Source organism: Callospermophilus lateralis, chromosome 10, assembly GCF_048772815.1.
Source record: "Callospermophilus lateralis isolate mCalLat2 chromosome 10, mCalLat2.hap1, whole genome shotgun sequence".
Lineage (NCBI taxonomy): Eukaryota > Metazoa > Chordata > Mammalia > Rodentia > Sciuridae > Callospermophilus > Callospermophilus lateralis.
Window position 1 is genome coordinate 133,214,484 of NC_135314.1, and position 15,535 is coordinate 133,230,018.

Here is a 15,535-nt window from a genome sequence, read left to right on the forward strand (position 1 = left end):
ATGAGAGCCTTAACCTAATCAGTGCATTAATCCACTTAAATGGATTAACTGGATGGTAACTGTAGACAGGCAGGGTGGGCTGGAGGAGGTGGGTCACTGTGGGTGTGGCATTGGGGTTTACATTTTGTCCCTGGTGAGTGGAGCTCTCTCTTTCTGCTTCCTGATTGTCATGTCCTGAGCTGCCTTCCTCCACTACACTCGTCTGCCTTGATGTTCTACTTCACCCTGGCCCCAGAGCGATGACATAGGCCATGGGTGGACTGAGACCTCTGAACCTGTGAGAAGCTATATAAACTTTCTCCTCTACATTGTTACTGTCAGGTCTTTTGGTCACAGCAGTGGAAAAGCTAAAGCAAGGGAGGATAGTCATCTTGAGTGGTGAATCTTCTACAGCATGAACACAGCGTGCATCTTGTTTAGTTTCTCTCAGTTATACTTTGTAGCTTTGAATGCCTGGGTCTCTTACTTCTTTTATCAGACGTATCACTAACCATTTCATATTAAAATATTATAAAGATAATTGTTTCTTTTTTAATAGCCAATTGTTTTCTAGTACACATAAGTACAGTTTATTTCAACATATGACCCTAGTATCCTGTCACTAATAAATTATCTGTTAGTTCTAATAACTTTAGTTTTGTAAATTCCATCATATTTCTATATAAAATAATCTTGTCATCTACAAATAAAGACAGTTTTACCTCTTCCTTTCCAATGTGGCTGTTTTTCTTTTCCTTCTTTACTTCATCTCTTCTCCTTCCTTCCTTTGCTTAATTGAGTTGACTAAGTACATCAGTACAATGTTGAATATACATGCTAAGAGTAAATATCTTTGTTTTGTTACTGATCACACGGAAATAGCACTTTCCTTCACCATTAAGAATGTTTCTAGATGTATTTGTTTTTGTAAATATCTTTAATCAGGTCAAAACAATTTCTTTCTACGTGTAGTCTGCTGAACTTTCTTTTTTAAAACAATGGAGATATATAAATATATAATCAGTGAATTAAAACACTTGAATGGTTAACAGGGTAGTTAGATAAGAGGTAGAGTGTGATTGAAGAAATGGGTTATTGAAGTGTATATATATATATATATATAGATATATATATAGATAGATAGATATTGACATATATAGATATATATATTTATATAGTGTGTGTTAAAGAAATAGAATTACGTTAATTGACATTTTAAAATTTCACCCCACATTTTATATATTGTTGAATTCACTTTACTATAATTTTATTTATGTTCATGAGATTTATGGGCTTGCAGTTTTCCTATATCTTTATTGGAATTGAATATATATATAATACCAGCCATATAGAATAAGTTGGTAGGAACTTGCTTCTCTTCAATTCGAGAAGATATATACTGGAAGCATTTATGTGAAATTGGTACCAATATTTGTCTTAAATGTTTGGTAGGATTCACCAGTGAAGCTTTCTAAGACACTGAGTTTTCTTTGTGGAAAGGATTTTACTCTGTCAATATCATTAATAGACATGGGGCTATGCTGGTTACTTATTTCTTTATGAGAAAGTCTGTTGAATTTATGTTCTAAAGAACATGTCTATTTCATAAAAATCATCTAAACTATTATCATGACAATTTTCATAATCATTACTTGTTTTAGTCAGATTTTTTTTACAAGAATCTTTAGAGAGAGAGAGAGAGAGAGAGAGAGAGAGAGAGAGAGAGAGAGAGAATTTTTAATATTTTTTTTTTAGTTCTCGGCAGACACAACATCTTTGTTTGTATGTGGTGCTGAGGATCGAACCCGGGCCGCACGCATGCCAGGCGAGCGCGCTACCGCTTGAGCCACATCCCCAGCCCTGTTTTAGTCAGCTTTTTAAAAATTTTATTTTATTTTTGCTGATGTCACTAAAAGACCCAACAAGAGCAATTTTGGAGGAAGGTGTATTTATTCTGAGCTCATGGTTTCAGAGGTCAAAGTCCATAGACTTTTGTGGAAGGGTGTGGTGGAGGAAAGCAGCTCAGAATAGGCACCAAGAAACAGAGAGTGAGAGCTCTTCTCTCCAACGACAAAATATATACCCCAAAGGTACGCCTCAATAACCCATTTCCTTCAATTGTACCCTACCTCCTACCTAACTACCCAGTTAACCATTCAAGTGTTTTAATTCACTAATTTTAATTCACTAATTAGGTTGATCATTTAATCCCCAAACTTTCTTACATGGTCTCAAATATGAACTTTTAGGGGATATCTAACATCTAAACCATAACATTACTTATCATTTTAGTAGCTATAGAATATATTGTTATATAGCTATAGAATATAAAGTTACCTGTCTTTTGCTAATGCTCTTTAGCAAGGTAATCTTTCCTTCCTCTTTTTCTAATTTCTCTGGCTAAAGGTTTATCACTTTTATTGATCTCAAATGGCCAGCTATTACTGGTTTCAATGATTTTAAAAAGTATTTTTCTATTTTTATTCTCTTAATTTCTACTCTGTTCTTCGTTATTTTTTCTATTATACTCACTTTCAATTTCATTTCTCTTTTTTACTGGTGTATAAGATGAAAAAAAATGCTTTTCATTGATTTGAAATATTTCTTCTATTTTAATATAGATTTTACAAATTTCCCACTAAGTAGTGATCAGCACAGTTCACTGGCTTGTATGCGATGTTTTAATTTTCATTCAGGTCAAAAATGCTTTTTAATTTCCGTTTTGATTTCTTCCTTGACCAATGGGCTGTTTGGAAGTGTGCTGTTTGGTTTCTAAGTACTTGGGAATTTTCCAGAGAGCTTTCTGCTATTGATTTCTAACTTAATTTCATTGTGGGCAGAGTACTTACTTCACATAACTTGAATCCTTTCATTGACACTTGTTTTATGGCACAGAATATTAACTAGCTTGAAAAATGTTCTGTGTACATCTAAAAAGAATAAATTATGCCATAATGAAATGATGTGTTCTAGAATTACTAAATCTAGTTCAAAGGAAATATTGCTCAGGTTTTCTATAATACCACTGATTTTTGTTTGTTTACTCATTTTGTCCACTAATGAGAGAAGAGTGTTGAAATCTTATAGTTGTGAATTTTAAAATTTCTCCTGAAAGTTCATTCAGCTGTACTTCACTTATTTTGAAGCTCTGTCATTAGTTACATGAACATTATTAGCATTATTATATCTTTTTAATGAATTAACCGTTTGAACAGTAGGTAATTTTCTCTTTTATTTCTTGAAGTTTTATTCTATCCTGAAGTCTGGTTTGTTTGGTATTACCACATTTACAGTATATTTTCTTTGATAATGGTAGCAGAACACATCTTATGTCACCTATTTAACCCTTTTGTATCTATATTTAAAATTCACTTATTGTCGGTAGTAAATATTTGAGTTTTGCATTTTTCTTATTTCTGCCTTTTACTTGGGTATTAAGACCATTTACTTTCATTGTGATTACCAGTATAGTTAGGTTTAAAATTTATCTTGCTGTGACTTTCCAAATTGTTCCATTTGTTGTTCATTTCTCTTCCATTATTTTAACTGATTCTTTTACCTCTCCTTTCTGAGTTTATAGGCTATAGCTCTTATACCATTTACCCTAGTAATTGCAGTGAATTTTCTAATATACAATTTGGGGTTGATCATCTTTTTTTCTATAAGGGGCCAGATAATGATTTTAGGTGTCACAGTCCATGTGTTGATCTTTGTTATATATGTTTTTACTTTAATTTCTTTAAATGTAAAAACATTTGTCTTGCCAGTCATACAAAAACATGTCCATGGGCTAGATTGACATATTAGCTATACTTTACTACCCTGTGATTTACACCTCAACCAAGTCTACCTTTATCTAATGTTGAACCCCTCACAGTATCTGCTTTACAAAACCAGACTTTCATTTCCTCCCTCTGACTTTTGTGATATTTTTGTCATAGAATTTATTTTTATAAAAACTATAAGCCACATTAAACCTTATTACTTTTGTTTAAATAATTATCTTTAAAATGAATTGAAATTATAGATGAAAAAATTAATACTCATTATCTGTGCCGCTCCTTCTTTGATAAAGATCTAGATTTCTGACTGGTATTATTTTCCTTCTACCTGATCAATTTCTTTAATATTTCTGATATTGAAGAACTGCTGATGGTAAATTCTTCCTTGTAGCACAAGTTTGCTGGTGACAAATTGTTTTACTTTTGTATACCTGAAAAAAATCTCTATTTGCCATTGATTTCAAAGAAAATTTTGCTGATCATAGAATTCTAGGTTGAAGCTTTTCATTCCTATTTTCAAATGTGTTTTGTTCATGCTTGAAAAGAATGTATATTCTGCTATTTTGAATGGAATATTATTAAATATTGATTATATTAAGTTGGTTTATGATACTGAGTTCTATATTCTTGCTGATTTTATGTATGGTTGCTTTTTTCCCATTGTTGACAGAAGGATACTAAGGTCTCTAACCATCACTATGAACTTACCCTTTTATTATTTCAGTCTGTGCTTCACTATCTTGCAGCACTGTTGCTTGGATACATACCCATTTAAGATTGCACTGTCTTTTGTTGGATTGACCCTTTCATCATTATATAATGTCCCACTCTTTCCCTAATAATTTTCTTTGCTCTGAAGTCTACTTTATCTAATGAAGTCAGTCTTGCTTTATCTTTTTAAGTTCATATTACAAGGTATACCTTTTTCTATCCTTTTATTTTCAACCTACATGTATCATTATATTTGTAGTGACTTTCTTGTAGATAGCATCTAGTTGGGTCATATTCTTTTTATCCAGTCTGCCAATTTCTATTTTTTAATTGGTGCATTTCAACCATCTCCATTTCATGTAACAATTGAAAAACTAAGGATCTAGCCTAATATCTTATTTCTTATTTTCTGTTATCGTTTCTGCTTATTCTTTCTCTAATTTCCCTTGTTCTTCTGTGAATTACATGACCCTTTTTAGGATTTCATTTTACCTGTAGTGTTTATTATTATGTCTCTTTGTATAGTTATTATTGCTGTCATTCAAACTACTTTCCCATTTATAATGCCTTTTATCTTTCTGGTGCTATTTTATTTTCATTAGTTTTCAGATATTTCAGTATGCTTCTTGCTATGCATTTGTTTTAATTACTTTTGTTTAATATTCACTTTTTTTCTTTAATCTGTAGGTTGATTTATTACCAAAACAGGAGATTTCAGGCCATTGTTTCTTTAAATATGTTTTCTGTGTCACCCTTTTTTTGTTTCATTCTGCAATTCTAGGGATTACAGGAATGTTAGATATTTTCCTATGGTCACACATATTCTTGAGACTCGGATCAATTGTTTAGTCTATTATTTTTCTGCTATTCAAATCTGGCAATTTCAATCGTTCTGTCTTCCAGTATATTGACTCTTTCATCTTCATTTTACTGTTGAATTCATATACTAAGTTTTAAAATTTTAGTTGTATTTTTGTTTGTTTTAAATTTTTTTCTGTTAGTACGTTGTAGTTATCCATAATTTTGAGGTTGTTTTGACATGTACATAAGTGCATACAACATAATTTGCTCCATTTCAGTCCCCATACTTTGCTCCATTTCTCTCATTCTCCCTCCCGGTCTTCTTCCTCTACCCTATTTGTCTTCCTTCTATTAATTTGTTTTTTAATTGGTGCACTATAGTTAAACATAAAAGTGGAATTCACTGATATATTCATACATGTACCCAGCACAGTGTGGTCAATTTTATTCCACAGTTCCTTTGCTTTCCCATTCCTCCCTTCACTCTCTCCATCCTCTTTCTCTACTCCATTGTAATCCCTTCTCTTTTCATGAGATTTCCCCCTTTTTAAAAAAATTACTTATTTTTCTCTAGGTTCTGTATATGAAAGAAAATATTGGATCCTTGACTTCTAGGTTTGATTTTTTTTCACGTAGTGTTCTATCCATTTACCAACAAAGGATATAATTTCATTATTCTTCTGCTTAATTAATACTCAATTTTTTTTGTGTGTATACACATACACACACATATGGCAATTGTGAATTGTGCAGCTTAAACATTGGTATGCATGTATCATTATAGTATGCTCATGTTAGTTCTTTTGCATAAATACCAAGAAGTGGGGGTATTGCTGAATCACATGGTGTTTCTATTGCTAGTCTTTCAAGGAATCTCCACATTGCATTCCAAAGTGGTCGTATTAATTTGCAGCCCCACCAACAGTGTATAAGTCTGCCTTTCACCCACATCATCACCAGCATTCACTGTCATTTGTATTTTTGGTGGCTGCCATTCTAACATGAGTGCAATGAAATGTCAGTATTGTTTTGATTTTCGTTTCCCTGATTGCTAATGGTATTGAACATCTTTTCATATATTTGTTATTCATCCATTTATTGACTGAGTTATTTGGGTTTTGGGCATTGAATTTTGTTGAGTTCTATATATAATCTGGATATTAATCTCCTGTTGGAAGAGTAGCCACCAAAGGTTTTTCTCCCATTCTGTAGAATCTCTCTTCATACTCTGTTTCCTTTGCTGTGCAGAAGCTTTTTAATTTGAAGTCTTCGCACTTACTGATGATTGGTTTTATTTTTTGAACTTTAGGAGTCATTAAGGACTGTGTCAATGTGTTAAAATACGACCCGATGTTTTCTTCTAGCAGTTATGATGTTTTGGTCTAATTCATAGGACCTTGGGTCTCTTTGAGTTGATTTTTCATGCAGGGTAAAAGAGAGGGATCTAGGTTCATTTTTCTACATAAGGATATCCAGTGGTCTCAGCACCATTTGCTAAAAAGGCTGTCTTTTCTCTAAAGTATGTTTTTGGTCCCTTTGTCAAGGATCAGATGACTGTATCTGTATGGATTTTTCTCAGTGTCTTCCATGCCATTTTAGTTGTGTTTTTAAGGAATAAATTTTCCATTTGGCTCATCTTCATATAAAATGTCCCTGCTGACCATTTCACCTTCCTCGGACACCATTTTGTTCTTGCCAGTGGTGGTACCTCACTACAGCTTGGCCAGGAAGGAAGTTGAGGTTCTTCACTGAGCCTTTGCTAGGGATGAAGAACAGAATTGTTATGAGAGTGGTACATCAGTTTTTTGTGATGTGTAATTGTTATTGTCTAAAAGTTTGTCAGCCAGGACTGGAGTAAGAGTCCAGGGATAATTATGTCCTCTTCAGAGTCACCATAATAAGACTTTTCAATCTCAGTCCTGGGAACAGGTCACATTTTGGGGACACTGGGTACCATTCCCTCTAAACCTTTTAGTTGCTTCTTTCCCCCAATCTCATGTTCTTTATTTATGTATGAGTGTTGATCAAAACTATTGAATATTTGAGGGAGACTAGGCAGATTATCATATTGCTCTCACTCTACAGCTCCCTCCTCTTCCAACTCTGTCCTGTTAATTTCAGCTGCCCTTTCCCTTCTTTCTCATGAAAAACTCTCGCTCCATCTGCTCAACTCAGGAAATAAGTTGGCTTCCCCTGTCTTCTCTCTCCTTGTGCCACAGCCATTCAAGTAAGTAAATATGGGCATCGTAAAGACATTCCTTATTTATCCCACCTTTCAAACATCCCTATGATCAGAGCTGGGTGCAAAGTGTATTGAAGACTGTTGTTTCATAAATCTTGTCTCTCTCTTTTTGCAAACTGTTTCAGGCACTACTTAATAAAGCAAACCCTACTGAGGTGTGTAGGAGCAAACCTTACCTCTACTGGAGGTAGCCATCCAATATAAAAGTGTTTTAGATGTATATGACTAGTTTGGGAGACTCCAACACCCAAACCTTCAGGAAGTAAACACAATACAAACATCAAGTAGAAGTGGTCCATGAATATTCCAAGGAAAAACTTGTGAAACCATGTGGACTCCTCCTCTGTGTTTTGCAGATGCTGAGGGAAGAGTGAGGCTATGTTAATGGTAGGGGTTATGTAAATAGCATGTCATAATAATTTAAGCCATTAATGCCATTAACACCATTGGTCCTTTGATGTTGGAGCTATTTTTATCACATTTTACATGTTAGTCTAAATATTTAGCAGTGAAAGTGAACTTAGAGAATATTTAACACATCAACTTCCCTTTCCATTACAACCATTTACTACGGAGTGAAAGGAGTCCTGAACCCATGAATACATCCAATGTTAAACAGCTATTTAGGGACCACACAGGATTCAGAATTTGTCATGTTACCTTTCATTCCACATACTGTCTAATATGCCACATTAATAGGAATTCTAAGTCAATTTCATTTCCAGTCTTAAATATGTCTTGTCCAGAATCATAGTAGAAGCTCTAGTTAATTCAGTGCCTACAGGTGCTTTGTAGGTGTTGCTGTTACTTTTACCACAAATCTGATGAAACAGATTATCAAAGCTGAGGGCCTCTTAAAATTACATTTCAGGGATTTAAACCTACATCTGACTAATTTCAAAGTCTGCGTTCTTTCCATAACATGCTATATTAACCTTGCATTGTTCCTACTTACATTGTTTTTTTTTTATTCACTTTAATAGATGATATACTTCTTGAGTACATAAACAATTTTATTTTCTCCTATTACAAAGAGCATAGTATAAGAGGTTTCTAAATAGACTAATAATAATTAAAATTATTGTTTGTAAAATTGCTTTAATTTCTATTTTTAAAGGTGATAATATTATACTATAGACCAATTGATTTGTTCAAGATCATGCAGTATATTAACAGTAGGACTTACCTCTAAAGTCCTCAGATACCTAATTCTTGAAATGGATTTTGAAGCTTTTGTTTTATATTCATTAACAAAAGAAATAAAATGAGGAATTTGATAATTCTCTCTGACGAAAACACAGGACAAGCATTAGAGTATAATGAACAAAGATAATTACTATTAAAGAATATCACTCTTCTTGGAGTGACATGGAGATTATATCTGAAAATCAATCAACAACCATAAACTGTTCAATGGAATAATCTGAAAGCTTGCTTGAACCAAATTCTTCTTGTGGGTAGTCCTGTTATTTCTCCTTATGGGATTTTCACAAAGGACAACACTAGAGTTATTTTGAAGCAACTGTTTAATTAAGGATGTATTCTTTTAAACAGGACAATAAGTGGAAATATTTTAAATAAATTCTATTGAAATAATAGATTCTAATTTGCATCAGTATTGTATACATTTTTGTTCCAATTGTGTTTTTGTAAAGTATAACTGACTTGACATTAACCCACACTGCCCTCATGAATTCTTCAAACCAATCAAGTAGGCTAGTAACTGGTTCACAACTGGTATGTGGATGAGAGGCTGATTTGTAGTATTTTCTGTTTTTTGTTTGTTTGTTTTGGTGTAAATAATCCACCTTGGTCAATTTCAAGATCCTGGCCCAATGTCAACATTTTCACAAAATTCCTGAAACTAAAACAATTGTCCCTCAAAAGCCTGTTCAACAGCAAGAGAAACTCTTACCTGACCCATAATAAAAAAAATAACAGTAGACCTTTTCTGAAGGTGTCATGGACATAAAGTGGTATGATATTATTAACTCTCTGTTCTACACAGGCCTAATGTTTGACTGGGAAGCAGGACTGTCACAAAATACAAGAGAAACACGAAATAGCAACTACTGTGCCAGTAGTTGACATTGGAAATAAATTCTAAGGGATTCTGTATCACCAATAATTCATAAATTGAAATGTGCTTGTATTCTGTTTTTTTAAATTTTTATTGTTGGTTGTTCAAAACATTACATAGTTCTTGATATATCATATTTCACACTTTGATTCAAGTGGGTTATGAACTCCCATTTTTACCCTGTATACAGATTGCAGCCTTTGTTTGATTTTTTCAATACATTCTGTCATAAGAAAATCTATACATGGAATTTGGAAAACAAATGATTCTGTTTTCCTCAACTGGCACAGCCTGAAATACCTAGACAAATCACATATCTTTAGGGTATTTGTTTACATATTTGTCCATTCGTAAAATTCTTTTTTGAGCTTATATGTCACAAACATGTCACTAAATGCTGTACAGAGAGTTTCAGTCAGTGTTTGTTTCTCTTTTCTTTTTCTTTGTTTGTAACTGTGATCAAAATACCTGACAAGGACAATTTAAAGGAGGAAAAGTTTATTTGCTTATGATTTCAGAGATTCATTCCATGGTTAGCTGACTCCATGGTTCTGGGCCCAAGATGAAGTGGAATGTCATGGCAGAACTGTGTGGCCAAGGAAGGAGCTCAGAACATGACAATCAGGAAGCAGTTGGAGAGAGAGAAAGATAAAGAGAGAGAGAAGGAGGGAGGGAGAGAAAGTGCAATGCTAAGTAGGGACAAAATATAAACCCAAAGACATACAAAGTGACCTACTTGATCCAACCACACCCTACCTGCCTACCGTTAGGACTCAGTTCATTCAAGTGAATTAGCCAACCAATTAGGTTGCAGCAGTCATAATCTAACCATTTCACCTCTGAAAATCCTTGCATTGTCTAACACATGAGATTTTGGGGGACACTTCATATCTCTTTATAACAAAACCCAAGATAGAGTGAAATGTTAATTGTCTTTGCTTCTGTAACAAATGGTACAGATTTGGGGTCCTGGAAATTAGAAGTCAGAAATCAGTCTCACTGGGCTCAAATCAAGGTATCAATAGGCTGCATTCTTTCTGGAATCTCTAAAGAAGACTATTCCTCACCCTTTCCAGCTGCTAGAGGTGACTCTCATTCTTTGGCTTCTGGCTCCCTCGAAGCCATCTTCATAGCCAGCAAATACAGCTCAACTCTTCCTCACACCCCATCACTCTGACCCTGACTCCTGTTCCTCATTTTACTTTAAAAACTCTTGTGATTACGTTGGGCCTCCTTGGGTGACCCAGAATGATTTCCCAATTTTATGTCAGGTGGTTAGCAATCTTATTTTGTTTACAATCCTAGTTCATCTTTGGCATGTAACTTACAATATTTGCAAGTTTGGGAGATTGTGATGTGGACATCTTCAGGGGTCCATAAGTCCTTACATTTCAAGAAGTTCTTATTTTGAAGGCAGTCTGGCAGTCTTTGAAGCAGACCCAGGAGTATCCACCTAATCTCTAAATGTTGGTGGTTCCGTGGAATCCCATTCCTTCTCCCACTCTCCTGGATTCATTGCTACCTCTATAGATAAATTCTAATTCTGAATAGATTTTTTTTTCTTTCCAAACATGAGTTTTACATATACCATGCTTATTACAAACACAATGGAGAGGGTTCCACTCCCTATTCTGTGCCCTCTGTAGTCTACAATTTAGTCTACGCTGCCACCAGGCACCTTGTGGAAATGAGGAGTCACCCACACTTCCTGCTTTCTCATGTCCCCATCCTAAATAAACCACCAAAGATGACCTCTTCTACTTCTGCTATTTCTCAAATTACTGCTTTTCATAGTCATCACAGTGCAGCAGTATGCAGAAGGCATCATTGGATTCTTTGGATTTCTCCCAAGCACCTTGTCATTTATGCTTTTGTGCCTTTGCTCCAAAAGTTCATCTACCTTCCGGGAATGCCTTCCCCTCTCTGTATGGCTGACTCTGACTCATCTCTGAGACTGGGCTGGGTTTGTACCAAAGAGCTCCCATGATTCACTGTGACTGTACCATTGCATACACTTCCTTGTCCTATAATAATTTCATTGTTTCTTCCCCTTTTATGCCATAAGAAGTCCCTCTGGGACAAGGACTATCTTGGTCATCACTTTCCTTGTTGTCTAGCCCAAGTCAAGGGCATCATAGGCCTTCAACAAACATTGATTCTAAATATATTGAATAGACCAATAATCAAAGTCCAAGGGCCTTAGAAGAATTTAAAGTTTTGTTCTATTTAAAGGCTAGGAGGGTTTAGCATTTCAAAACAAAGCATTTGAGTTCCCTGGAAGTAGTTGAAAAATGCAAAGTGTTATTGACAATGAATACCCATAAGTTTGTTCTTTGACATTTAGATGATGTGTGGGCAGCTAATCCTCAAGAGTTAATAACACTGAGATAGCATGCAGTAGACCCTCAGCTTACTGCTCCCACCTCAATCTCCGAGGGTAGATGGTCATAGGAAAGCCATGCAAGAGTAGGGAAGGTGTCCTCCATACTCAGCTAGGGGTGTAGGAGCTACTAAATAAGAAGCAATGATCCTGAAGTGGGTATGCCAAGATCTAGACAAAAGCTTTTTGACTATAAATGTGATTAAGAACTACCTTAGGAATCTGTCAATTTCTCAGTCCTACAAGTGATGAATATGAACTGTTGAATAGATAGATGCATCCTTCTATTTTTTTTCCCAATTTATTTGCCTGCCTGGAGGCAGAGGATTCAGTAAAAGAACTTGATAATAGGCTGTTTTGTCAGAATAGAGCACTTCTTGAATTAATTTAGACAGTAAATATTTTTGAATGCTTAGAAGTTTTATCTAACTCTCTTCCAATGCAGGAATAAATGCATTGAGTTTAGTCTATGAATATCCTGTAACACTGAATAAGACGATAACTGAAAACTGAGACATAGGGTAAATTATATCCAGATGGGGAATAATCTCCAAGTGCACTGTCTTTATTCTCCTCTGCTGGAAATGAAATGATTGCCCTGTTCAATAGTGAGATATTTGCCATTTTAGAACAGATTGATCGTGGAGGCTCAGCACAACAACTGCAGCTAAAAGTCTCACGTGCCCCTGGAAATACAATAAAGGATTGATTTGCATTGTATATTCTCAATCTCCCACTGCTCTGCGCATAACTAAAGAATACATTTCCTTCCCCCTTTTTTGATACCAGGTAAGTGGATACTTTTTTCCCTCAAGAAACGTTCTACATCTGTGGAATTCAACTTTATCTTACAATATTAAATATATTTTATACACATGGAGGGTCACATAGTGATCAATTAGCTTTCCAATATATTTTTTTCCCTGAATTTATTTATTTATTTATTTTTCTTTTTTTTATTGGTTATTCAAAGCATTGCAAAGCTCATGACATATCATCTTTCATACATTTGATTCAAGTGAGTTATGAACTTCCATTTTTACCCCAAATACAAATTGCAGAATCACATCAGTTACACATCCACAATTTTTACATAATGCCATATTAGTGACTGTTGTATTCTGCTGCCTTTCCTATCCCCTGCTATCCCCCCTTCCCTCCCCTCCCATCTTCCCTCTCTACCTCATCTGTTGTTGTTCAGTTCTCTCCCTTGTTTCCACCCCCCTTTCCCCTCACAACCTCTTATATGTGATTTCGTATAACGTTGAGGGTTTTCTTCCGTTTCCATGCAATTTCCCTTCTCTCTCCCTCTCCCTTCCACCACTCATCTCAGTTTAATGTTAATCTTTTCCTCATGCTCTTCCTCCCTGCTCAGTTCTTAGTTGCTCTCCTTAAATCAAAGAAGACATTTGGCATTTGTTTTTTAAGGATTGGCTAGCTTCACTTAGCATAATCTGCTCTAATGCCATCCATTTCCCTGCAAATTCCATGATTTTGTCATTTTTTAGTGCACAGTAATACTCTATTGTGTATAAATGCCACATTTTTAAATCCATTCATCTATTGAAGGGCATCTAGGTTGGTTCCACAGTCTAGCTATTGTGAATTGTGCTGCTATGGTCATTGATGTGGCAGTATCCCTATAGTACGCTCTTTTAAGGTCCTCAGGGAATAGTCTGAGGAGGGCGATAGCTGGGTCAAATGGTGGTTCCATTCCCAGATTTCCCAGGAATCTCCAAACTGCTTTCCATATTGGCAGCACCAATTTTCAGTCCCACCGGCAATGTACAAGTGTACCCTTTTCCCCACATCCTCGCCAGCACTTGTTGTTGTTTGACTTCATAATGGCTGCCAATCTTACTGGAGTGAGATGGTATCTTAGGGTGGTTTTGATTTGCATTTCTCTGACTGCTAGAGATGGTGAGCATTTTTTCACGTACTTATTGTCAGATTTTTAAATTAATATATATTGCATAAGTTAAATTATTAAGTAGTTACTAAATGAATTACTAAATACACCATTAAATAAATTCACAGAAACAAATTATTAAATTAATAAATAAAATTAAGATGCACTACATAGTAGATAAACAAAATATCCACATCTCCAAAGAAAATATTACTTATTAATTTCTTTTTTTTCAGAAACAAATGACTTTATTATGAATGATCCATCAGACAGCGTGAGCTATGTGTTTATATTGGTTCCCCTTCCTCCAAGTTCCATAGGTGATACAGTACAGATGCTCTGTGTATTGTAAATAGATTTGCATCACAGCCAAGGAACCCTGAGTTTAGGAAACCCAGGTATTTTAAAGGGTATTTGCATGGGACACAAACATCTTCACATTTTGTTTAATTTACATAGTTCTTTTACTTTTTAATTTCTTGACAGACTGAGCATTGAAGAAGTCAAATGGTATAAATTGTGATTTTTTTCTCCTTTGTTAACCAGATTAACAAATGTGAATAATTTGAATCATTTCTAGTGCATAGTAAACATTGTAGTATTATTATTGCTTTTTATTATCTTCTTAAGATAAGCATAGGAAATTTCCAGTGAAATTCTAGAATTTTTAGATGACTACAGTAAAAGTTTATTTGAATTCTAGACAAGTTTTGAATGGCCAAATAAATTTGTTACTTGCAAATTTAACACATAAAATTTACTTTGCAATTTATTGGAAATGTTCTATTTCTAAATATTTGAATAAATGTTTTGCTAAATTACTCAATTCATTTAATCCTCACAACAAGCCCAAAATAATGTAATGTATAGACAAATAAAGTAAAATGCACAATAGACAGATGAATTTATAAAGCCAAGACCCTCATTCCCAAGGCCCATGTTTTCAACCACTATCCCTTTATTTCCATGGTCTAGGTGAGATAATTATAAAGATGATTTATTAATGTGGCTATAAGAGATTATCTGCTTATTACAATTCAATTCAGCAAATATTGATTGGGCATTTACTTTCATATCAATGAAATTAATTCTATTCATCAATTAAATCCACTTGTGTCTTATCCTCAATGCAACATTGTTAGCTACATGAAGGATATGTGAGACTATACTACCTGGGAAACTGAAATAAATGAAGTTTATTATGAGCCTTTAGCTTCCAGGGCAGTCATTAATTTCCTTGCATGTTATCTCTAGTTTTTGTCTTTTTTTTTTTTTTTTGGAGAGAGGTACCAGGGGTTGAACTCAGAAGTACTTGTCCACTAAGCCACATACCCAGCCCTGTTTTGTATTTTATTTAGAAACAGGGTCTCACCGCGTAGCGCCTCGCTTTTCCTGAGGCTGGTTTTGAACTCGAGATCCTCCTGCCTCAGCCTCCCAAGATGCTGGGATTACAGGTGTGCACCACTACCCACTATGCCCTGCTAATTTTCATATCCAAAGCACTGACATGCATGCCCTCAGGTCAGTCAGTGATGCTATGATATAAATGCCTTATTGATATCCATGGGTCTATATTATTTAAATAATTATAACTCATTGGTTAATATATATTGACATCTATAAGAGATGCATTTGCCAGGACCTTGTTATG

At 34.7% G+C, this 15,535-nt stretch overlaps 1 protein-coding gene across 9 annotated transcripts in view; it reads right to left on the bottom strand.

Annotated features, from left to right (window-relative positions):
* The window catches only part of LOC143408320 (mannosyl-oligosaccharide 1,2-alpha-mannosidase IB-like), a 233,433-nt gene that overhangs the window by 110,418 nt on the left and 107,480 nt on the right, over positions 1 to 15,535 (bottom strand). For 2 of the 9 annotated variants that reach the window (XM_076867911.2, XM_076867910.2), the window contains exons 5-6: positions 7,692 to 7,874; positions 4,396 to 7,032 (exon numbers count right to left, since the gene is read on the bottom strand). The exons of the other annotated variants lie outside the window; for them this stretch is intronic. In XM_076867911.2, the coding sequence (XP_076724026.1) occupies positions 6,820 to 7,032; positions 7,692 to 7,874 (396 nt within the window). In that variant the 3' untranslated portion in view covers positions 4,396 to 6,819. Of the gene's footprint in view, positions 1 to 4,395; positions 7,033 to 7,691; positions 7,875 to 15,535 lie in introns of those variants that run through there. 9 annotated transcript variants of the gene reach the window in all.